Source organism: Diaporthe amygdali (genome assembly GCF_026229845.1).
Source record: "Diaporthe amygdali strain CAA958 chromosome Unknown NODE_9_length_1275696_cov_64_842800, whole genome shotgun sequence".
In the NCBI taxonomy this organism is placed as follows: domain Eukaryota; kingdom Fungi; phylum Ascomycota; class Sordariomycetes; order Diaporthales; family Diaporthaceae; genus Diaporthe; species Diaporthe amygdali.
The window spans coordinates 803970-827645 of record NW_026517029.1 but is presented as its reverse complement, the minus strand read 5'-3'; the positions used below and the strand labels follow the sequence as shown (position 1 = coordinate 827645).

General features: G+C 51.2%; 8 protein-coding genes across 8 annotated transcripts; 4 read left to right on the top strand and 4 right to left on the bottom strand.

Annotated features, from left to right (window-relative positions):
• J7T55_013064 (uncharacterized protein) lies at positions 1-1179 on the top strand (the record flags this gene model as incomplete). Its single annotated transcript, XM_053141716.1, has 1 exon — positions 1-1179. The coding sequence occupies one exon, from the start codon at positions 1-3 to the stop codon at positions 1177-1179; it is 1179 nt and encodes a 392-aa protein (XP_052995410.1).
• A 123-nt stretch (positions 1180-1302) lies between these two features.
• Positions 1303-1718, bottom strand: J7T55_013063 (uncharacterized protein; the record flags this gene model as incomplete). Its single annotated transcript, XM_053141715.1, has 2 exons — positions 1303-1457; positions 1556-1718. 2 exons carry the CDS (start codon positions 1716-1718, stop codon positions 1303-1305), a joined length of 318 nt encoding a protein of 105 aa, XP_052995409.1.
• Positions 1719-2603: 885 nt separating this feature from the next.
• J7T55_013062 (uncharacterized protein) lies at positions 2604-4514 on the bottom strand (the record flags this gene model as incomplete). The annotated part of the gene is made up of 4 exons (XM_053141714.1): positions 2604-4143; positions 4202-4317; positions 4375-4407; positions 4473-4514. 4 exons carry the CDS (start codon positions 4512-4514, stop codon positions 2604-2606), a joined length of 1731 nt encoding a protein of 576 aa, XP_052995408.1.
• A 4426-nt stretch (positions 4515-8940) lies between these two features.
• On the bottom strand, positions 8941-11565 carry J7T55_013061 (mucoidy inhibitor-like protein; the record flags this gene model as incomplete). The annotated part of the gene is made up of 3 exons (XM_053141713.1): positions 8941-10083; positions 10162-11376; positions 11452-11565. The coding sequence occupies 3 exons, from the start codon at positions 11563-11565 to the stop codon at positions 8941-8943; spliced, it is 2472 nt and encodes an 823-aa protein (XP_052995407.1).
• Positions 11566-12601: 1036 nt separating this feature from the next.
• On the bottom strand, positions 12602-14444 carry J7T55_013060 (DNA repair and recombination protein pif1; the record flags this gene model as incomplete). The annotated part of the gene is made up of 7 exons (XM_053141712.1): positions 12602-12742; positions 12816-13327; positions 13409-13550; positions 13608-13699; positions 13764-13895; positions 13955-14074; positions 14147-14444. The coding sequence occupies 7 exons, from the start codon at positions 14442-14444 to the stop codon at positions 12602-12604; spliced, it is 1437 nt and encodes a 478-aa protein (XP_052995406.1).
• A 1198-nt stretch (positions 14445-15642) lies between these two features.
• On the top strand, positions 15643-18015 carry J7T55_013059 (major facilitator superfamily transporter; the record flags this gene model as incomplete). Its single annotated transcript, XM_053141711.1, has 8 exons — positions 15643-15893; positions 16042-16109; positions 16228-16317; positions 16377-16391; positions 16439-16689; positions 16800-16974; positions 17079-17847; positions 17901-18015. 8 exons carry the CDS (start codon positions 15643-15645, stop codon positions 18013-18015), a joined length of 1734 nt encoding a protein of 577 aa, XP_052995405.1.
• An 805-nt stretch (positions 18016-18820) lies between these two features.
• Positions 18821-19651, top strand: J7T55_013058 (uncharacterized protein; the record flags this gene model as incomplete). Its single annotated transcript, XM_053141710.1, has 2 exons — positions 18821-19194; positions 19318-19651. The coding sequence occupies 2 exons, from the start codon at positions 18821-18823 to the stop codon at positions 19649-19651; spliced, it is 708 nt and encodes a 235-aa protein (XP_052995404.1).
• A 1989-nt stretch (positions 19652-21640) lies between these two features.
• Positions 21641-23359, top strand: J7T55_013057 (high-affinity nicotinic acid transporter; the record flags this gene model as incomplete). The annotated part of the gene is made up of 4 exons (XM_053141707.1): positions 21641-22149; positions 22205-22389; positions 22480-22864; positions 22930-23359. 4 exons carry the CDS (start codon positions 21641-21643, stop codon positions 23357-23359), a joined length of 1509 nt encoding a protein of 502 aa, XP_052995403.1.
• Between the last annotated feature and the right edge of the window lie 317 nt (positions 23360-23676).

Genomic DNA, 23676 nt, shown 5'->3' with positions numbered 1-23676 from the left:
ATGATCAAGGCGAAACCTTTCAGCAAGACGAAGAGAGACCTAGACTGGCGGCAGCCATCAGTTTCAATGCAATGCAGCACTGTATTGCACAAGAATCCAACACGCAATGCTACCACCCTCCTCCGTCCAGTTTCCTTCGAGAACTTGGGCTCGTTGCTCCCTTTTACTCTTCACTTGGACAACACGTTTCGGCATATAGTCAAGCAGATTGAGGAGCAAGGCAAGCCCAACACAACATACATCGACATTTCTCACCTGCTTCCTCCTGACATCACGATCTCTACGGCGTTATTCATGTATGATGGCAAGAGCTCTTCCGTCTATCATCCAGTCTACCTATGTCTCGTTGATGCGAGATGGATCGAGTCCCAGGTTTGGTTCACAGCGCCATATGCAACAATAATGCGCTCAGGCATTTCCTTGGATTCTATATCAGCTGGTATCGGAAAGAATACTTCTGCACAGGCCAACTCAATAATAGCGATCACTACTCAATATGCCAACTCGCTTAATTCCGACCTCACTGTCGACTCGAAGTACCAACAAGGGCCGGGCAAGACAGCCCAAGTGCAACCCTTTGAACTCATACACCGTTATTGTAACCAAAGCGTTCCTTATTCCCTAGGGCCAAAATGCGGAATGCTTGCTCATGCACTATACTTGACGGACTCACTGAGGAGAGCACAATCCTATTTCAGATATTATGCCGCATCGGACGTTACAAAATCTGATCCAAATACAGTAGGCTCGCCATCATCCAAAGCAGACCACATGACTCGACTTGATTACCAGCTTTACCACCAGCTGCACGCCTACAAGTTTGAAGGATTGATTGTGAAGCTGTCGATGAGTGTCCTCTTACTGCACGTCATGCTGGTCTATGCTCATTTACTACTACTCGTCCTAGGCGACGGCTGGTACAGCAGGGCATGGTCGGAGCTAGGGGAGTTGATAGCGTTGGCGATGGTCTCTCAACCGAGCTCGCTGCTCCATAATGCAGGAGGCGGAATCAGGAACTGGAAAACATGGAAATCACGAACCTTCATAAGGGAGGTCACTCCTGAAGGCAGGCTGGAGCTCGTCCTGAAGGAAACGATCGACTCGCCGATGATTTTGGCGGACGAGGAAGGACAAAAGAGGGTTCACGTTGAACCTGAAGTCAATAGGAGGTATGGTTGAGAGTGATCAGGTTTGGATGAATGGCATCGTAATATTTATACCGGCTGAAGCATAAATCAAAGATCTCCCTAATTCCACTTTCACAGAAGGAGTTCACATTATCCTACCCCCATCTATCACATCTTAAAATGCCCGACAGCTGCCACTCTCGATCGCCTGGGGTGGGGCGACAGTGGCACTGTTAGCACCGACAATGGTAACGGAAGCCCCATCGATTCCGAAGAAAGAGCAAGTCGCCCCGCCTTGCGAGCTTATGAGATCGACCGCAAGGTCGTTGTCTGTTCCCAGCGCCACGTCAGAATACAGTGTTTCACGGGCACATCGCGTCAGAACCAAGGACTTTCTTTCATTCTTGTTTAGGCCCCTCTGTACTTACTCGTCTGGAAGAGAGAACCATCAGTGGGTACCTGGAGGGTGTAGGAAGCGGCAGCACCGGTAAAGGTGACGATCGCCTTGAATTGGCGAGACTCAGCTGCCGGCGCAGCGGATGTGAGGCCGGAAAGGGCAGCGAAGATGGAAACAGCCTGGAAGTACTTCATTTTTATGATGGAATAGTGGGTCGGGACGTTTGTTTTAGTTTAAATAAGGAGATTATAGCTTCAGGTGTGCAGAAACGTTCGCAGATGAGCATTGAATCGTAAATGGGAAGGAGAGGCGTGCTGCTGTATTTATGTTCAGACTCCAGGAAGTATCGCTCATATTACACCTGATGTTTCGACACTGCGCTTCCCATGTCAGACTACAGATCGGCACATTTGCTACGCAGAAATGGCGGCTCATCACGACATCGAGGTGAAGGGCCGACTGTCTTTGACCAATGTGGGCACGACATCGGCCACTGTCTACGTCTCAGCTCAGCGCGATACAAGGTGTGCAACCGTGGGTCAGCCTTGGTAGGCACGTGTTGCGCATCTGACGGTGAGGCTGGAGGCTGTAATTATTCCTTGTATGATTTCTTATGGACAGAATGATTCCAAACACCGCAATCATCTTGCGGCGCAGCGAATCTGAGTGGCGTGCGTGGCCTTAGTTCTATGGGAGTTTGTCGTAGACTGCTCACATTCTTTTCACGTAATATCTGATATGATTTAATCCAGTATCGGAAGATTCGGATTGCAGTTCGTGCATGCTTATTCGACGAAAAGCCGAACGGTGTGCCGTAATCCAAATTTGTGACGCCCGACTTACTTCAAAAGCTTATGCTTCCGGTACATGCTGACTAAACCCTTTGACTACCTATGTAGCACTACTTGTATTTAATTGTTCAGAGAAGATATTGACAACCTGAATTGAAGGTGAAATCATATTACGAAAAGCTGATCGTAGAAAACGATGAAAGTCAAAAATTTCAAGATAGGAGTTCAATGGCGGAAAGGAGGAAACAAGCTACTATCGATTGTTGCTCATGTAAAACCTGTACTCTCCTATGTCTCCTTCTGCTCTGGTTCAGTGTCTTGTGCGGCATTAGACCCCTCGGTCTTCTCAACGTTCTCCGCCGGTTGTTCAGTCGCTGTCGTAGCAGCGCTCTCCTCCGAAGCTGTTGACTTCTCTTTCTTGGAGAAGAAACCAGCACCTGGCACACTGACACTGGGAAGGCTCACGCTGGGCATGGTAGGGATGCTCGGCTTCGGGATCGCTGGCAATTTTGTTGGAATGTATCCCTTCACCCCAGAGCCCGCTTGAGAGATACCCGTGCCGGTTGACTGGGCGATTCCCATGAGATATCTGTAGTATGACTGCTTATCCTTGACCTCGGGCACAGAATCGCCCTTCGTGTCCTCAGCATCGTCTGGCAAAGGGACGAGAGAAGCGGCCGCGGCAATGTCGAGTGGTGACTCGTCGGGGATCCCGTCGCTATCTTCTGTGCCTTGAGTGTCAGCATTCTCCGTCGCGGACTTTTCTCCTTCGACTTCGACACCTTCGTCCGTGGCTTTGATTGCATTTTCGGGAGAGTCGGCTGGTTCCGGTTTTGTAATTTCGGGGTTATCAACAATCTCAGAGTCGTCGTTGAACCAGGTAATCACTAGCTTGCTCGCCTTGTCGACCATGAGTTGGTATTCTTCATTCTTGTCCGGATGGAACAAAGACATGTGTGCCTGGATTTCATCCTCCGCGTTTTTGACGACATGCCTGGAAAATAGATTGCTGGCAGGCTGATCGTCGGCCGGAATAGCGCAGAAAGTTCGCTCTGGCACGAAATAGCCGCCACTCCAGTACCCGTTCTCACCCATCGAGCAGTAGATATCGTGAATACCAATGCCCTTCAGATTTGCGAGCCGCTCGAGTCTCTTGTTCAACTCTTGTTGTTTCATGAGCACGCCGACAAACGTGAAGTGGTCACTCAGCCAAGCAAAAGACTGCCCGACATTGCCGCGATTGACGTAAGCGAGGCCTTGACCGAGGCGATCTACGCCCTGCTGGTATCCCTCGACAAGGTCTTGCTTCTTCAGACCTCTCATATTTTGATAGCCCTCCTTGATCTTCTCTCGGTGAACATAGGCAGCCACGCCGCCGGCAGCGATGGCGCCAACTGTCCCTGTTCGCACGGCAACAAGCTGCCATGTTTTCCAGGCCGCCGGGTTGGTGGCTCTGTTGGAACCTGGAATGGAGCTTGCGCCGCGCTTCAAGGCCATACTGATGCTCGCAGGAGCGGCGGAAAGCGCTGTCATAACGTTGAAAACAGAACTGACTTTCTGGTAGTTGGAGAAGCCGCCGTAGACAAACATGGAGCGTGCGAGGCCGTTGTATGGCGTATCGAAGGCCAATATTCCCTGAATCATGGGGAACAAAGGGGCGGATTTGTCGTCGCTATTTGCGCGCTCGTCCAAGATATGAAACAGTGCTTCGCTGGCCACAAAACCGCCCATGGAATGGGCAACGAGGACGACTCCGACGCTTTTGTCATTCGGCGGCCAGGGCTTTTCGAGCTTGGCCTTCCTAATCTCCATCACCCGTTCTTTGAGCCTGTTTCTGTGTCAGTCATGGCAATTCTTCAGGAATATGGGTGTGTACCCAGCCCTACCATTCGAGAAAGTTGACGCTGGCTTCGGTGAGCTCTCCCTTGGTGGCGTATTTGGGGTAGATGACGGACTCGACATTGTGGTCAGAGAGTTGACTGCTCAGGCTTCTTTTGAAATCCTAAGTAGCTTTGGTCAGACTATGAATATGGCCAGCTGGACATTGAATTTACCATACCTCAGGGAAAGTGCCAAAGCTGTCATCGTCGCCCTGGTGTTGCAATATTAATATTGGTGTGATCCACAACTTCAAGTCCCGCCTCATCCAGAACTGACCTTGAAGCCATGCACATGACAAAGGAGCAATGTCCGCGACATTGTCAGGGGTAGTGTAGGTGTCTGTGATAATGGAATGTTTTCCTAGGTCTCACGCGAGTATGGGATCGAGGTAGGAGTTCTGTAGGTGTTTAGGAGGGATGCACGATACATGTACTGATCCTCTCCAACTTAAAGTGTATTTAATTTTTCTCCCTCGATAAGAGCCTCTCGATGTCGTCAGCCACACCTTCCCACCTGCACACACTCGAGGAGGCAATTCTGCAGGCAGGAGGACGGGCATGTGTGGCGTGACGAGCCACAACGTCACCCACGACGTCACCGACAGCTTGGGTCACCCTAAAGCTAAGAGATGTGGTGCATGTGAACGTCTGAACCGAACACACACAAGCTCATTGGACTGGGGCGCGGCTTTCCAGGATGTCAGCTCCAACGTGCAGCAGAAAACTTGATTTGAATGCGCTAACGCAGGCAATGCGGGAGGAATCTGTTAGCCTGGCGACCTGACTGTCTGGCCATCCCGACAGATGTCGGAGGTCCAACGGCCCCACTTCTCCGGGTCCTCACCACTGCCGGTCAAGGTGCGGAGCCGATGCCCGGCCATGCTATGATCAATCTGCGTGGTCTATTGTCACATCTTCGACCCTGGAGAGGTCTAGGTCTCTACTTCCGACGCAATGCATAATCATCCACCTGATTCAGACGTTACGGCATTGGCATGTATCACACCTCTCGTCTTCCAACGCCAGTATTTCATTGAGTGACACAGTTGTTGTCACAGCCTCTCTCTGTGGTATATTTGTGCCATCGCCGAAGCCATAATGCACATGATAGCCACCAGTTCACCCGTCCACGGGACCACAGCCGACAACAAACGCTCTGCACCCACGCGTAGAAAGGAAGAAATCGCTGTGGAGCAGTTTGTCAAGGAAGCTTTGGAAAGGAATGTGCGGGCTGAAGTTGAGTGGAGAATGATAACAAGGACAACTGCAACTCCTTTTGCCAAGTAGTTGCAACTGAACTTCGAAAGATACCTGTCTCGATTGTGGTACAGTATTCCTTACTCGCAATGGAACCTAAAGGACTGACTGTTCGCGATGAATGACATCAAAGAATTTCCGCAATTTGCAGCCTGTCTGACAATGAATGAGCTTTGCAATGTGACTGCTACATTGTTCAATTGTCACTATCAGAACAAAACCAGATGGCCAGAGAGTGGAGCGATAATTGTTGGAACGTGACACAAAGTATGCTATGCAGATCCAATGAATTACGGCCTACAAATCGATGAGTGCCAGGCTGGACTGTCTTCGGACACTAATATGCCCGCATAGAAATGTAAAGTTGTGCTGCCTGGTTTCCAACGACAAGGATCTCTGGAGCAGACGTGGAACAACAAAATTTTAAAACGAGCAGGGCTATATCGTCCTTTGCAGGGTAGAAGCTTTTGCTTTCTCCAAGGTCTGTGAGCAAGTGTCAATGAGTCGCAGCAACATCCCTGTCTCTCCACGCCGGTCTCTCTCTTCTTGATATCGTCTACTTAAGTTGTCCCCATCGAGTGTCTTGAAAGTGTCGGCATATTAGGAATGTTGGCGTCCAGCCAGCTCAGAAAAGATTTTCTCGAGGCTGTAGTCCTGCCTGCTCGCTTTCGTATCTCGTAGTGGCAATCCTCTCCCTGTTTTCATATGCCAGACTAGCGATGCGCCCTGGTCGGACGGTAGCTATATGAGACATGGGATTGCATTGATATGGCGCCAATGAAGGGCTACGGGAAGCTTCAACTCCGGTAAGCAATTTCAAGTAACGTAGTAAGTAGAGAGTATTGGGGTCCAGACGTCGCCTAAGTCCTCGGACTGATTGAAGTGGGACAGTATACAAAGGAGACCCTGTTATCCCCTTAAGTGGACCCTGAGAGCGTGGCCCCTTAGAGCGCCTCAATAGTCACATTTGCTAGGCTTAGCTAGGCAGAATTCCCTGGTGCCTCCTAGCGGAGTCTAGATAGCATTTTAACTCAAGACCCCGGTTAGGGGATCTACCCGAGAACCCCTGAAGATAGGCCATGTTGTATGAGATAAGCCGAGCTGCGCATTGGTGGTGTATCCTAGGGTAGCTGCGGTACTACTTCGTGAAGCTTCATCGTGCAGGGTGATTGAGATCGAGGTACGGAATGAGTTCCGGGATTTGTGCGAACACACTGTGGTAGCAATGCTGTTGCCAAGGACTGTATTTGCCTCTGAGTGGAATAGTCCAGCCGCTATGAAAAGGTTATTCTCTGTCCGAGTAATTTGGGCCGAGTCGCGGAATCTTTTGCTAAATCACAGCTGCACCGGAGACACGAGTTCGCGTGTCGCCCAAATTCGCCGTCGACGAGGGGTGGCGGGTTTCGCATGCATCGGAGCCTGCACTTTCAGATTCTTGGAATCCGAATTGCAAATCAAGGATTCTGGGTGGGTCTGCATAGTGGAAAAGGGGCCACCGCGGCATTCGCACCAACGCCAAACCTAGTACTTACAAAAAGTACCGCAAACGGGTGAATTACAGAATTTCGGTTGTCGGATAAAGCGATGGCACGCCGCATGGTGCACCTCAGCCTGAGAAAATCCATACGCTTCATGGTGTAGAGACGATATAGAGGGAAGAGCGAAGCCGCTCGCTTATATAAGTGCCCTCAATGGCTAGTGCAACGTCTCGCCGCCGATTGTGAATTCGACGATTCAGGGGCTCGGGAATTCGAGCGCCACAAGACCGTGTAGCGAGGCCCACCTGCGGTTCCTCGGTAGCTTCGATCCACCTTCTATGGGGCTTCTGTAAGATTAATCGCCAATAAGCTACCGCAACTGGCCGGAGAGCGATTTTAAGACCTTGCCTCACACGGTGTGGTCTGCTTGGGGAGTGTGGGTTTGCAAGGGACTTGCTTAGATTGGGCATTTGCCCACGAGACTACGGTGTCTCTCACAGGCCTCCTAAACCGTACCCTCTGGCCATTGTATGAAGAATCCTACCCCGTCCAACACAGAAAACCCCCCTGCGGATTGTAAATAGGCCAGAGTTGGCCAGAGTTCGCGAGCGGTCAAGGCCATGCGGAGTGCCCACCGAAGGCCCCCCGGGCAGCATCCGAGATTAAAATCGGAGAGTGCGAGATCGTGACGTACCGGCACTGGCGCTCCTTTTGACTTTTTATAAACTGCATCGCAGCCGCAAGCTTCACAGGTGCGCGCCGAACTACTCCGTCCCAGCAGCCTTCACCCAACGTCGACCGACATAATCACCAAAGAGGGCCCGCTCGCCAAGCCACCAGTACGACCACCTCACCAAAAAACAACCCGCCCCTCAAGATGATTATCGTCGCCCTGTTCTACGTCGAGATCTTTGTGATCCTCCTTGGTTTCGTCCTGGCGCTGGTCATCACTTGTGGGCGACTTGGGGATATAAGCTTCAGGAGGAATTAAGCTCCAGAAGCCAAGTCGAAAAGCGCAGGCCTAGCGCAGGCCAAATCCGGCCCGGGCAGTCGGGTGCGGCCGTCGGCATCCACTATGCGTCCGTGAGCAGAACGCAGGGAATAGCTGGGTGCGATATTGTGACTGATCAGGTTTGTCTATTTGTCGACTTGAGCCTCAAGTCGTTTTACCTTCCACAAGACAAAGGCTTATATTTCGTATCAGCTTCAGATCCGTCAGCATCCTGAAATTGACCGCAACATCTTGGTCTCGAAGCCTCCGACGGTGAATAAACGTGAATGTGCTGGTGGCACACAGCTATACCGATATGCCCGTGAGGCAGTGTAATTTTGTGGAGTAAACGGGCATTTCTCGGAGCATACAACGGATTAGGGGAGTCAAGGAGTTTGGCAGCATGCATTGGGATGGATAAACGGGCAGAACCACGATATGGTCAAGAGGCTACCGCGACATTCCAGCACAGCCCTCTAAAGGGATATTGTCTCCCTCGATACAATAATTTTCAATATGACGTTCCAGAAAGGAGACACACTCCTCTGGCGTCCCCGACTTGCATCTGACCTTCTACCTTATGCTGCCGGAACTGCTCGGTAGCAGCACCCATGTGACACGGTAATAGAGCAGAAAACTACCAGTTCGTGATAATTGGGATAAGAAGTATGTGTCTAATTAAGCTTCTACAAAGAGACAGGCGTTCAAGAAATTCTCTCGGGAAGAAAGGCTAAAACAAAGATGTCTGCTAAAGATGTCCGCCACAGATTTCACGTTTATCACTGGCAAAGGGAGCTAGGAGGTTGGACAGCTTTGCTCATTTGGCTCAGGTTCGTCGCAATTTGGTGACACACCACTGACTAACTACCTAAGTCTATCTACATAATACCCGAATGCAAACAAAGGCCAAAGGTCTTCAGTCAGCAATGGACTACGGCCTCCTCTTGTGTCCGATTCGCTAGCCTCGAATATCATTTTATGGCGCAAGTCTCTCCCACTGGGGCTTCTGCAAATCAAGTCTACCAGCGAGGAGTCTCGGAAACCTGAACCGGTTGGTCTCCAGCAGGCATTGAGACACCGTACTCCAGGTGCAGCTTGACGCTTTTACCGGCATTCAGCTCAACGTTCCAGTTGACCTCGCCACTCTTCTTTAATGTGGCGTCAGCCTTGCCCCAGTCCTTGCTATCCTTCGCATTTCCCTCCTGTACTCCGGCGCTGACGCTTTTGCCATCCTCGACCAGGCCGCGAGGCTGCTCGACCTCGACCCTCAGCTTGTCGTCCTCGCTGACAGGTACCTGGTCGACAACGAGCAAGCGGACTGCCTTGGCGCCCGCCGAAGAAGCTCCGCGGGTGTTCTGTATGATGATGGTCCGCATATAAGCCGTGCTGTTCTCCTTGGTGAACATACCGCTCGAACTTCGCTTGACGTCCGCCTTCGGATAGACGACCTTGATCGCAGGATCAATGCCAAGGCTCATGGTGAACAAGTCTCCCGAAGAACACCGTGGCAGCGTCGAGCGACCCAGGAAAGTGCCATCCAGGGTAAGGCCGACAGGACCCTTGAGAAGGGACACCTTGCTGGCGTTGCGCAACTTGGCCTTCAGGAACGCAGCGGGTCGATACTTGGCCACGACAGTGTGGCTGAACGCGACATTGCTGAAGGAGACATTGGCGACGCGCTGCTTCGACGCGGTGGTGCTAGGGGCGAGCGTCTTGGATCCGGGGAGATCGTAGGTCGTAGTCAAACCGGTTTCCTCAATAGCGGACTCCTGGAAGGCAAGTGAGGGCTCAGGCTCGAGGAGCGTGACCTCAGGCTCAGGAACCGCAGCTTCTTTGGCGCGCGACTGACTTACTTGGCCAAATAAGGATGACACAGCGGCCGGACGCGGGGCCGGAGCGCCAAATGCGCTAGATTGGGGGGCGGCGGTAGGTTGACCGAATGGGTTGCTAGCAGGTGCAGAGCCAAACAATCCACCACTGCGGCTTTCAGACGGCTGCTGCTGCTGCATCTGCTGCGCCTGCATCTGCTGCGCCTGAATCTGCTGCACCTGCATCTGCTGTGCCTGCACTTGCAGCTGTTGTTGATGTTGGTATGCTTGCGTCTGCGGAGCGCTACCGAATAACGTTCCCTTTGCTGGATCAGGGATCCCAAATAGGTTCCTCTGCTCAAGTCTGTTAGCTGCCTTTTGATCTTGAAGTGCTAGAGACGTCGCAAATGGGTAAGGGGAAAGGTGAGTTACCTGGTGCATGAAAGGGCCAGGGCGGAGGCCAATGAGGCTGGCACCTGTGTTCCCATGGGATCCAGAGGCGGGCAATTTCTGTGATTTGCGCCGATATTCCATCTCTTGGCTGCTGTTTGTTATGTCCCCTTGAGCCCCGGAAAATCTTCCAGCCAGCTTGATATGCCAAGGGACGAGTTTTGGGATATCATCTTGTAGCCCAGAGAAGACAGCCTGGGAGGTGGAAAGGATGATCTTGCAATCCTTCCATGCTTCAGAGGTGTTGTTAGTCAATTGCGCGTCAAAGAAAAGTGTACCGGTGTTAGCGGTTGTATTAAGCTGCAGATCGTAGGACGGCGACCAGAAGGCTGCAGATGTGACATAGGAGATCGAGATATCGCAGGCCGGAGACGGGGTTTCGGTCATCGTCGATGCAGAATCAGCGGGACTATCGACGACGGGCTTCACTAGGTCTGTAACAGAGGAGACTGAAGATCGGCGAGAAGATATAGGCGTGTAGTGAGTTGCGTCAAGAGTGATGCGGACAGTGTAGCAAGAGCGTGGCCAGAACTTCTCTCTCTCGTTGCGAATTCGCAGCTTCTGTGCAGCTTTCTTCTGCAGGCGGACAGCTTTGAGTTGCTCTGCCTTGCGCTTGGATTCCCGTTGCTTGATAGAAGCCTTGTTGCGTTTGTGGTCTTCCTTACGGACTTGCGCATCGAGCTTCTCCTCGGTCTTTCGAAGGCGGACGAGTTCGTCACGGAGCTCGCGCTGGCGAATTGTTCCGTCCATGTGGTCCTTGAACGTCTTGCTTCGCTGATTGGTGTAGACATCAACGATGTCGCCGACCTCTGCTCCAGCCTTGGGCTCGAACTTCTTTCCAAACTCATCAAGCATACCCAAACGCTTCTCTGCGCTTGAGACCACCTCGTCTGCACGCTTGGCATCGTCGAGTAAGGCCACTATCTCCTTCTTAACCGCCTTCAATGCTGTCTTGGCAGGGCTGAGAGTGTCATCGTCTGTAAGCTTTGCCGAACCACGCTCACTACCCTCGTCGCCTGATGTCTCAGAGTTGTCATCGTTGTCCGAATCAGGGTAGATCTCCTGGAAGATGTCTGAGTTCTCGACTAGCTCGACCGAAATATCACTGATAACTGCGGAACCAGTTCCATCTACCTTGATTGAGTGCGCATCGACGGTAGGGGTCAATCCGATGACGGAAATCTGATTCAGGCCGGGCTGGAGGCAGAGTTAGCATTCACTGTACTATACAGAAATGATCGGCTCGCGATTGGGACTCAGGGACTATCTTACCTTGAGAATCACATCCTTGATATCTCGAACAACTTGAGTGCGGGTCGGGAAGAGAGTGATAGACCGTGTAGGCAGGTCGCGGATGCGATACTCATGCTCGTGAATGGTGTCCATGATGGTTCAGTTGTATTCGGCAATGCTGATCGCGTACATTGACGGGCCACACAGGACCTATCTAGTGAGAACCGGACTGGTAGTTTTGTCTGCGGAGGAAGCAGAAAAAGATTTGGACAGAAATGAGACTTTCTGCTGATGAGTGTTTGCAGTCCGAAGAGCTGTCAGCACAGGACCAAAGGCTGCAAACAGTCGAGATGCGCTTCGCCTCGTCTCAATGGTTTACAGGACAAGAAAGAAATGAGACGCAGGTCAATTATTCCAAAGTAAATGCGAGCACTGAAGGCACTGATGAACAAGATGGCGTTTGGCTGGTGGATGAAAGGAGAGGAAGGAAAGCAGGCAGCCTGCTCCCCCTCGCACTATAAATACAACGCAGGATGTTAAATGTGGCCCGTGCGCTACCATGTGAATGTCAGCAGTGACAAGCGTTGCACAAAAGTTCCTGCCTGGAGGCCTTGTGGGTTTTGGGTGACTCACGTGCAGCGGTCTTGTCGATGAAACAAAGAATATCCTCCTCCATGAGAAATGTCTGGACAGTGATTCGGTACAGTTGGCAAGAAAACAGTTGTTTGGCCGGCGGGCGCCCTCTTCCCAAAGCCAGGCAGCAACGAGACTGCATTTTCTGTTACACGCTATTGGTTGAGCACAGCCCCGAACCCTGCCTCTGATGACAAACCAAGTTTGTCCAGGCGCCACCCCCCTCCTGGGGGGGGGGCTCCTCCCGTACCATGACTTGGCCCATGGCCACCATTCTTTCTAGCAAGAACTCATCGATCAGAATCAGGAAATCCGTACATTTGAGTCTCCTATCTACGTCCCGGCCTTTGTCTCTGATCTGCTCTCTTTTTTCAACTCCAAGAGCAGCCAAGGTTCGGCTCAAGATGTTGACTCTAAGCTTTTGCTCCATTCCACAACCCGAGGATGTGCGTTCACTTTCCTAGCATCAAACCCGATGACTTGAAGCCCTTCCATGCTCGACGCACGAGACAAAGCCACATAACTCTGTCCTAGAGGGTGTATTAAGACTTCAGCTTCAGGTTGAACGTTCGGAGATCAGCGAGCGGTGTTTCCCCATACCTTTCTCAAACACCTTGCTCAGATCCACCTTGACGCGCTGGATGGTCTGGCCTTGAGCCTTGTGAATTGACACGGCCCAGGCCAAGACGAGCGGAATCTGGACATACGACAGAAACTTCAAGTCAGCAAAGTTGCGACGGCGAGTCGACCGGTGCAAGACGAGACCATACCTGGACACGTCTTGCGAGCAATTTGCCTTCGCTGTCCTCGGCTCGGAATTCATCACGAGACACAAGCATGGTCTCCTTGCCCTTGAACGTGCTAAACTCGACAAGCGGCAGCAGCTCATCATCACCTTGGGACTTTTTGTCCGGCGAGGGGCAAAAGTCGAGCACCTTACCCACGCTTCCGTTGACAAGAGTCTCGCTAATGTTCTTAACCAGCATGACTTGCGCATCTCGCTTGAGCTCAAGCATCCGAACCGCCATCATGTTTTCGAGCAGCTTTTGTTTCTTACCTTGTTCCGCAGATCCTGAATCCCTGGCCGTATATGTGTGCACCGGGCCGCCGAGAGCCATCAAGCGAGATGCGTTGGCACGGTCGACTTCGGTACGCAAGGGGAACAGCTGGGTAGGTAAGAGGCCATCGCCGTGCGTCAGGGGTCGGGACAATCCAGTCAAGATTTTCCTCGTGGCTGGAGAAATCTCGCCGCGGCGAAGCTCATTGAGCAAACCAATGAAGTCTGCCGTTTGAGGAAGGCGTGTTGTAAGCACTCATAGCCGATCATCACCGGTGTTCTTTTTATTTGCTGAAAACAACTAACCGTTGTCCTTCTGGCGAAATACTTTCGTAAGTGTCACGGTATGCTCGATGCTCTCCTTCCATGCGTCGCTCTGGAATGCGAAGAACACTTCGTTCCCCCGGGTGACCGGTGGGAGCTGAAAGAAGTCGCCCGTGACAACAATCTTTTGGCGGTCAGTAAGCACAGATTCCAGAAGCACATTCTCAAACATTGGGTGTACCTGAATTCCCCCAAAAGGTTTGTTTGTTTTCTTGCGTAGCCTTGCTGCAAGCGCGGCCAGGAGGTTAAAAAGCTGACCATCAACCATGGATACTGAGTCCGGCTGCGTTAGTACCCCCGGTCAGAGTTTGGTCTAAACGAAGTGTTTTGATCTCACCTTCGTCAATAATGAGAACCTTGACCATTTTCCATCGACGATGAGCAGGTCTGCATGTCTTGATGAAGCTGATTTGCTTGTCAAGGTCAAAGATGCCCGGCGTGACGGCACCCCAGGCATGTATGGTTGTCCCTATTTTGACAAATTTAGAACCAAATTGAGCGACTATCGAAAGCTACAAGACCACAAACCCCCAATATTCTGTGCAGCCATGCCAGTACTGGCGCAGACAGCCAGACATTCAGACTTTTCGGCAAATTTCTTTCTGAGCGCCGCTATGATAGCTCTCAGTAGCAACGATTTGCCAGTACCTAATTGAATTGTCAGCTTCCTTGTAAATGCACGTAGCCTCCATTCAATGGTCAAAGAGTCGCGCTACAAACCTGCCGAGCCGGTAAAGAAAATGTTCCTCTCATCGTCAACGACCATACGCAGCACGTTCTCTTGCTCGGCGCTGAGCCCGGCGTCTCGTACACCTGTCCATTCCTGCTCTGCTGAACCTTTTGGCGATGAATGCTTTTCTATAATATTTTCTTTCGCAGCAAAAGAAGGCCTTGTCTGCTTTGGGGCAAAGAAAGCATCCAGCGTTATGCGCTGCTGCTTGATGGGACCGCTCGACTTGATATCTCCGAAAGCATTCAGAGCTTTCCGCTTTGATGTTCTTGAGCTCGGTCCTGGCATCACGAATTGTGCCTTGCGTCTCGTGGGCAGCCTATTTAAGGGCGGCAAGGTTTCGCCGGTCGTCAACTCTGCTGGTGATGAGATCGCGCTATGCACGCGTCGACCCACAGAGCTCTTTGTTTACTTTGGTAACAGCAGCCCATGTTTCAGGGTTAAACCCTATTCATATCCTATTACATATCATCACACCATATCTTGCTCTTCGAATAGCTACCTTTCACCTTTGTGACACTCCATGGGCTTGTTTTGGGGCAATGCTTGAAAAGCTCGGAAGCAGATTTGATATTATTTTGTTCCAAGATAGCACATATTCAAACCCGAGGACGGGATCAACACAAAGTTTGCCTTGGGCTGCCTCCTGAATGCATGTTACTTTCGTCGCTGGCCTTCTGCGAATATGGTCTATTCCGTGTTTTCAAGAACACCAGATCGCAGTCTCGAGCAGTCTCAGTCTCATTATTCTTTGTCATGATCTGTTCTCACCATCAGAGCAAGGGTATTCTACCGTCGAATTACGTCTTTTTATCCGCAAGCTGTGTGTGTCTGGCCCATTGAGGTTGACCACTGGTTTCACGTCTCTGGTTTGAATATAGGTCCACACTCGCTGATAAACCATGTGAACTCGAGCCTGTTGAAGCAATTGATACGAGGAACATGTCAACTCTATATTCTTCGCCGAAAGCATGGCTTCCTTTTTCCCTCTACGCAAAACCATGAAGCCGCCGGACAAGCATATGGAGCGCAATTCGGCACCCGTGTAGAAAAAGAAAGGGGGGGGGGGGATAGAAGCTGGTAGTTCGCCAGGACCCCGGGAGTGCAGCGAAAGAGCATGTAGTGTGCTCCGCTCCGCCATCATAACCCTGTAGCCTTCAAGATCGCACTCGTACGCTCAGCAATGCAGTAGGGTAAAATTTATCGGAAGAAGCGTTCTCATGCATTGCACTTGAATAACCTGGTGTCTGAACATAGATAACTTTTGTGAACACGACCCTCTGACACATCTGGTTCTTTGTTGTCTCCATTGCATATGTTCTCTTTGTATTCTATGAGTTGACTATCGTTTGCCGTTGGTTCTGTTTTCTGTTGTCTGCATTGAAGGATCAAGCATGTCTAGCCAACAAGTAGCATTGCGAGTCACATCCCTCTGCCGAACAGTCATTCCACACAATTTCCTCTTTCCGAGTCTTGCCCAGGCCGAATGCGCAACTTGCGGCCACATGCCCCACTCGTATCTCTCATTATCATGCAGACCGGGCCATGCAGGTCGCTCACCATTCTCGCCAAGAGTCACGAGGTTTGGCTCCTAGAGGAGAGCCATACTGGCGGGTTCGGGTGGAACCCCCACTTCCGGCGGTACTCCATGTCAGAAGCGGGACTCTTCCCACAATTACAGGCCCAATTCAAGGGTGGTCTGTTATGGCACAAGCCCGACAAGCTCTCACGCAATCGGTGAGCAAGAACAATTTGACTTGCAAGGAACCATATTACTTCCTTCATGTCCAAGAATTGCAATAATGACATCGAAGCAGTTGGACTGCTCGGGTTCTGCAACTTTTAAATTCAGTCTGTCACATTGACCGTCAAGTCATATTGACAGGAGCCCAACAATGGCAACAGACATGGTTCCCAGGCAGAAATGGTGGAAGATCCAATGGTACTCTGACGGTAAGTGTTTCCCGTGCTGTTGACTCCCCAGTTCAGTGTATGGTACTCTATCCCAGAGTGTATCGAGCGACTTTAGGACATGCCAGGAAAAGGATTAGGTTGCTGACAAGTGACGTAGATGATACCCCTGAAGAGCGCAGGTTCATCGTAAAGTTGGACCTGATTGTAGTTCCGTACGCTGTACTCGCGTACTGGGTTAAATACATAGGTTCGACGCCATTGCCTCCCGACTAGGCGTGTCAAAAGCTAACCAACTATATGTTACAGACCAGGCAAACCTGAGTATGTGTCCGATAACCACCAGCCCAGTCCGTCTCTAACTGTTTTAGACAATGCCTACGTTGGAGGTATGAAGGAGGAGCTCGGTTTCAAAGGCAATGAGCTAGTGGAACTACAGACTATGTACACTGTTGGCGCTGTCGTCGGCATGGTCCCGTTTATGTTCATCTTCACTTATATCCCAATGTATTTTACGATCCCCGCCATGGACGTACTCTGGGGAATTTTCACCCTTCTACAATATCGGGCGCACTCATTTGGAGAAATGGCTGCTTATCGCTTCTTGGTTGGATTCTTCGAAGTACGTTCTGCCCCATGATCGAATCCTGTCGTTGCATTATCAGTAACTTATATTTCTAGGCTGCTTTCTTTCCAGCTATGCATTACGTTTTTGGTAAGTTTTACCCCCAGCTCATGGACCAAGTCGGGTTTCTGATCAACCTTTCAGGCTCCTGGTATCGAGGACACGAGATCGCTCGCAGGGGCGGGATCTTCTATACCGGTTTAAACCTGGGCACTCTGACGGCCGGTCTTATTGCAGCCGGAGCCTCGCATCGTCTGGAGGGAGTCCAAGGAATGTCGGGTTGTAAGCACAAATGTTCTCCTTTTACGGTTCCTCGTCTATTTTGTTTTGGATTGTTCCAGAATGCACCACTTTAGGATCCATAGCAGACGATTAACACATATCAGGGCGTTGGATGTACATCATTTGTGCGGTGATAACCATTCCTATCGGGATTCTTGGCTACTTCCTATTACCAGGCACAGTCGAACAACCAAACCGCTGGATACTCAACGATCACGACATCAAGATTGCAAAAGCGCGACTAGAGCGTGGTGGACACGTCACACGCGGAAAGTTCAAGCTGGGTCACCTCAAGCAGATCTTTCTCAGCCCGCAATTCTGGACTGTTGTCCTTGTGGATATTCTCTTCTGGAACGCCGGCATCCATAAAAGCACCGGCAGCTTCCTCCTCTGGATCAAGAGCTTGGGTCGATACAGCCCAGCCCAAGTCAATGAGATGGGCACCATCGCGCCGGCGTTGGGTATTTTATACAATCTCGTGGCTTGCTTCCTTTCAGATTTAGTTCTGGGTCCAGCATGGGCGATCACGTTCTCCTCTCTCTGGAATGTCACCGGTCTTATCATGCTCGTCATCTGGGATATTCCCGAAGGTGCTAAGTGGTTCGCCTTCGCAACGATGTATTGGTCCAATGCACTGTCCAGTGTTTTACATGGCTGGGTTAATACCATTCTCCGGGACTCCCCCGAGCAGCGGTCGTTTACATTAGTTCTTATCACTATCATTGCTCAGTCTTCGACGGCTTGGACACCGCTACTGACCTTCCCTACTGTCGAGTCCCCAAATTACCCTAAAGGCTTCTCTTTCTGCCTCGGCTGCGCAGTGGCGCTGATTGTCGCAACACACATCCTGGATGTTTACATTAAGCGGAAGGAGTAAGATTCCCTCGTCCTAGAATCGCAAGTCGTGGGCTAACATGGGTAAATAGGAAAGCAAAGCTCGTTCAACTGGAAAGCGACAGCGATCGTGGGGACAGCGTCAGGACTGTCCCAGGAGTCTCAACTGGCAAGGGAGCGAGTGCAGATGTTGCAACGCTGTCTTAGAGCTTCGTGGACGTACGTTCATGTCACTTCCATGTCCGAGTACTTGTTGAGCCAAAAAGACCATTGAGTTACTATTGCTTGTCTTCTGGCCTCTTTCGCATTATCTTACACAGAAGACACGACCAAGAACCTAAACGGACATCAATCAAGTTGGAGAGCCCTCCAAAATATTATGCATTGCATTTGTTGCCCATAGACCTCCACCCAAATGAGGGATACTCTATGGAGCGGGATTGGTTCCTACGAAGTCCATACCCCAGGGCTGAACTTGCTATGGAACTCGGACCAAAATATTCGGTATCAGACCTCGATCACTAGATGTCACAATGCTGAGTCTACCCTGAAGTCCAAGTTATGACAAAACTAAGTCGTGACAAGTCCTATCCCAACTGAAGTGCTCAAACCCCCGAGTCCAGACTTCCATGCTTAGTAAGAGTCAAGTATGCATCGCCAACTTATGAGGTTCGACATCTCAGACGGCGTGCCTCCCTCGGTTGTATGCAGCCCCGGCTTGCACGATAAACCTTTGAGGTACTGTGACGTAACACCCTTGGCGCCCCGCTGCGGGCCAATACTTTGCCTGTGCACCCCGAGTCTCCCCTCCCCGCCTTTGACTGCACATCCCAGGTGACAAGACAGCAGCAACATGGGAAGTCCTTGAAAGCCTTTTTGTTGGCATTTCATTGAAGTATCTTTTCCCTGGACCTTTCTTGTATTTTCCTTGAGCTCAGCGAGGCGCGAAGGGCATCGAAACACAACGATCTCAGCAAGCATTGACACTGTCGTATATCCTAGCATAGTCAGCATGGCCACAGAAGCATCGCCAGTGACAGTCATCCGATATAACCAGCCTCCAGGAGAAACATCAGCATCCAACCAACCGGGATTCCCACCTCCTAAGCCCAGCATGTCCGGCGCCTTGCCTGATACCTGGCAGCCTACCAAGGTCGCAGACACAGGGCGTCCCGGACAACCTTTCTCCAAGCCCGTCCGAGTGTACTCTCCCCAAGAGATTCCGGCAAATATAAAGACTGCTCGTTCAAGCGTCGAGTACGGCTTGAAAGAGTTGATTAATCTCCAGCAGCGACGATCTCGGATTGACGGGATTAGTTTTCTTGATCAGTTCCGCTTACAGTCAGCAAATGTCCTTGGCGACCTGAACGCGCTGCGAGGTGAGCTGTCCGATATAATTCAAGCGGCAGAGCGACATCGATGGCGGAAATGGCTTTTAGGGGGTTTGGCGTGAGCTAGGGTCCTCACTTGCTGCTCTGAGCATTCAAAACCAACTAACATTTACCAAAGCGCCGTACTTATACCGGCAGTGAGAGCCATTTGGAAACGACCGCAGCATGACAGCAAGTCATCCAACAGCACGGAGTATGCATTCCGGAAAAGCAAGTCACTCATCACGCGCATTTTGAGCGCTGTCCGAAGTACTTTCGGCGGCTTGGCATCTGTTACTTTCTTCGTGTTTGCGGTGCTATACGTCTTCCAGAACGAAGTGTCTCTGCGCGTGGCGAAGACGGTGTCCAAGAGGCTAAAACGGCTCCATACAAAGGTCGAAAGAGGCGACCAGGAAATCACCGAGAATGATCTGAAGCTACTTCGTGGGTGGCGATGGAGGGTGTTGTTGTGAAAGCACTGGAAGACAGATTAGCGTTGTGCAGGTGCAAAATCGCTTCAAGCAACCGTTGAACCAAACCGAAAATATTCTTGCCTAGGTTTGAGGACGAAACAGAGCTCTGCACAGCAGTTGAAAGATATCACCGTTATCCTTCTCGGCGCTTGTCTAGCGCGTCTCATGCCAGCACACAAAGCGAGCGGAGGCGGCTTATAAGCGAAAAAGAATTCATTTTCATTCCGCCGCACACAACGTGGTTCCTACCAAGCTTCTTTGAGACACCCGGTCAGCCGAAGAGTTGATCTTACAGGCGCCATCTCGCAGGCGCCATCTCGCAGGCGCCAGTTGAGCTCTGTGAGAGCTTATACGAAGTCTTGCCAGAAACGCATTGGTCAATCCCACCAACAGTGATCACTTGAAGTCTGGTTCTGGGATGTGAGCTAGCAACCAGGGGTGGCTCACGAAGCCGTCTTGAGTAAACACCAAAATCAAGGCATGAACAAACCTGAGGCGTGTCACGAGCTTCTCCCATCTTAACATTCCGTATGTCCGGACATTCTGGGTTCAGGCGCCAAGTGCGAGGTTCTCTTGACTGACGTCTGAGATCAATCGCTCGAGCACTGCCACGAGCTTGTAGCCCCCAAGATCTGGGGAAGTCTGTGGGGGAGGACTTGGCGGGCAGAAACCTACCAGACTGCCGGCTCCCCACAGAGAGCACCAAGTCTAACCGCCGAGCGCCAACAAGGGGCGAGAATCCCTCGTTCAGAGTTTCCTTCTAGCACCCTTCCCAGGTCTCATTTCGCTTCCTATGAAACCTAGTCATTTCCTCCATTCCACCGGCTGGGCGCCCCGTGCCTAGAAACGCCACGCGGTAGGTAGTCGAGGCAGAATGCACAGGCCATTTAGGACAGAATACGCAACACGCAAGCAAGTCCGACATCTCGGATCCCTGCCCTTAGGCATCTCGGACTAAGCCATGCCTGCGCGTTTGATGTGACTTTCCCGATAGTCTGGGTCAACTCCCAGTGGTTAAATAGACGAGCGATCTCGCATGCGATGTGACCAGTACCAGCGTCTCGGGCGCAGGGGTTGCAGCAATAGTTCTTTTGCATTCGACGCCATTGTTCTGGACCAGCTCCGGGATATTGTGAAGAATGCGGGGAGTGAGCACTTGTATTGCCAAGTCTTGGCTCAAGCTGGTGGCTTTGCAGAGGCGGCTGATATTGGTCGTTGGGCGAAGATTCCAGGGATAGTCCGTCTTGGTCCGGAATCCTTACCAACTCTCTCTTATCAAGCCAGCTTTACACGAACGAATAATAAGCGCTTTCTCCCCTTGGGCCAAATGAAGGCTGGGAGTGCAGTGCAGCTGTATGTCTGTTGCTATCAAGATACTCGAGGGTTACACCACTTGCCGTATTGATCACGATGTGTGAGACATTGACCGTGGGCAGCGGCCGCTCTCCTACTGTCTCGACCGGCGGCCCTGACGCCAACGGACCCAACAAGCGACCTGATGGAGGAACAACAATATACCTTTTTGGCGTCTTGGCTAGGGCTTGTGATGTATTCTAAGTCGCTGTCCCGGACAGAAGGGGCACCTAGGTTCTGAGCAGTAACCAGTGAACTAGAGTGAGACCCCAGGTGGCTTCGTCTTGGCTATGCATTGGCGTTTTCCTTCGGGCCCCGGGGCACAACCCATGGAAGGCTTTCTCGCGGTGTCGGTACGCCCAATCAAGACCGTTGTGCATCATCTTCCAAGATTACCTTCGGACTGCGGGCCACAAATGGAATATCATTTCGGAAGGTGTGATTGAGGTCCAGCAGCTATAAAGTTAAAGCCTTTCCCCGTAGCCTTTTCTTGATACTGCCTGATAGCTTTGACACCTGCCAGTAGCTGAGCTCGCGCGCCGGTAACAGCGAACGTTTCTTTACACCAATACCTGTTCCGGCGTTGGGCAAGGTCCTGCCAACTCATATAATTATTTTGATAATACACTTGTGGTCATGGCGGACATAAATCCCCGAATTGATAGCTCCGGGACGAGCATGGAAGAAAAGCCCGTGGGAAAGACTGTCGAAGACGTTGGCGACACTGATACCCAATCCGTTGAGGGCGCAGGCTGGGATGAGTCAACGACCAAGAAGCTAATTCGCAAGATTGACTACCGCCTAATTCCTTTTCTCGCACTCCTCTATCTCCTTTCCTTTCTCGACAGGACCAACATTGGCAATGCCAGACTCGACACTCTGGAAGCAGACCTTGGCATGCCCAAGACTAGCTTACAGTACAATAATGCTCTCGGCATCTTCTTTCCCTTCTATGTCGCGGCCGAGGTGCCTAGCAATATGGCTATGAAGAGGTTTCGCCCAAGCATTTGGATTCCTATTATTATGATCGCTTGGGGAATCTGTACAACACTCATGGGAATCGTTCAGAACTATCCTGGGCTCATGGCTGCGAGAGCGGCATTGGGTCTTGCTGAAGGTGGTCTCTTCCCTGGTATTACCTACTAGTGAGTGCGACTTACGCGTTTTCGTATCCAATTCTGTCAGCTGACTTCATTCTAGCATCACAATGTGGTATGCTCGCCATGAGTGTGGTCTTAGAATGGCCATCTTTTTCTCTGCTGCCACAGCAGCTGGTGCTTTCGGAGGTCTGCTGGCGCGCGGTATCATGGAAATGAGAGGAGTTGGAGGATTGTCTGGGTGGCAGTGGATTTTTATCCTCGAGGGCATACTGACCTTCTTCGTGGGTAAGTCTCAGTGATCCTACTCCTGAAGCCTCGGAGGCCCAGGTGACTCCATTGTTTTGTTGAGCCCGCCCAAGTAACCCTTCGTTGCAGCTATTTCCGCTTTCAAGTTTATGTACGACTACCCATCAACCGCGCCCTTCCTCAGTCCACCGGAGCGCAAAGAGGTCACAGCGCGTCTCAAGCGCGACCGATCCTCACTCGCGGATGAGTTCGACATGAAATACTTCTGGGCTGCCCTCAAGGACTGGAAGATCTGGGTACATATGTTTATTACCATCGGAGTGTACACACCGCTGTACTCATATGCTCTCTTCCTGCCGACAATCGTTGCCGATCTTGGCTACCGAAACACAACCGCACAGCTCCTGACTGTGCCCCCTTACTTCGTGGCATGCTTCTTCTGTATCGGTGCCGGCTACCTTGCGGACAGATTGAAGACACGAGGCATTTTCATGATTGGATTCATGATCATAGCGTAAGCAACGAACCTTGCCTCACTCTGAATAGCTACTTTCGATGATACTAACTTACGCCTCACAGCATGATTGGCCTCATCATGCTTCTTGCCTCGAATACCAGCGGGGTCAAATACGCTGGCTGCTTCTTTCTCGCGACCGGAATTTACCCTAATGTCCCACAAGGCGTGGCCTGGAACGGTAACAACATAGGAGGATCTCTCAAGCGCGGCGTCGGAATTGCCATGCATGTGGGCTTTGGAAACCTGGGTGGCCTGATCGCGGCATACATCTATTTAGCCAAGGACAGGCCCACCTATCGCCCCGGTCACGGCACCTTGCTCGGCTTCCAGGCCATGGCCACAACCCTGAGCATCTTCATGACCATCTATCTCCGAAAGGAGAATGCGAGGCGCGACAGGATGCACAAGCCACCGAGCGAATACACTGAGGCGGAGCGATATGCTGAGAGAGAACTCGGGGACAATGCAACCTTCTTCAGATACACGGTCTAGGTGTTTCTTGGTTTTTGATATGTTAGATTCGTCCGTTAGAGGATTTTATCGAGGCATGCAGATAGTGGTATTATATCTGCAAATTTTACTGGGACTGGCAATCAACTAGACCTCTATCCGTTGCGGCAGATTTGAATCAATCAAAGGGATATGCGGAGTGCTTGTCCTCTGCTACAGTGTCTTTCCTGCTAAATTGATGCGACACAATGACAGCATGCACCACTCCATTCTATATTCCCCCTAACGACCGGGGCTGGGTAAAGAACTCAACAAGCACGACAAAGAAAATGAAAAGGAATAAATGCCTCTATTTGACT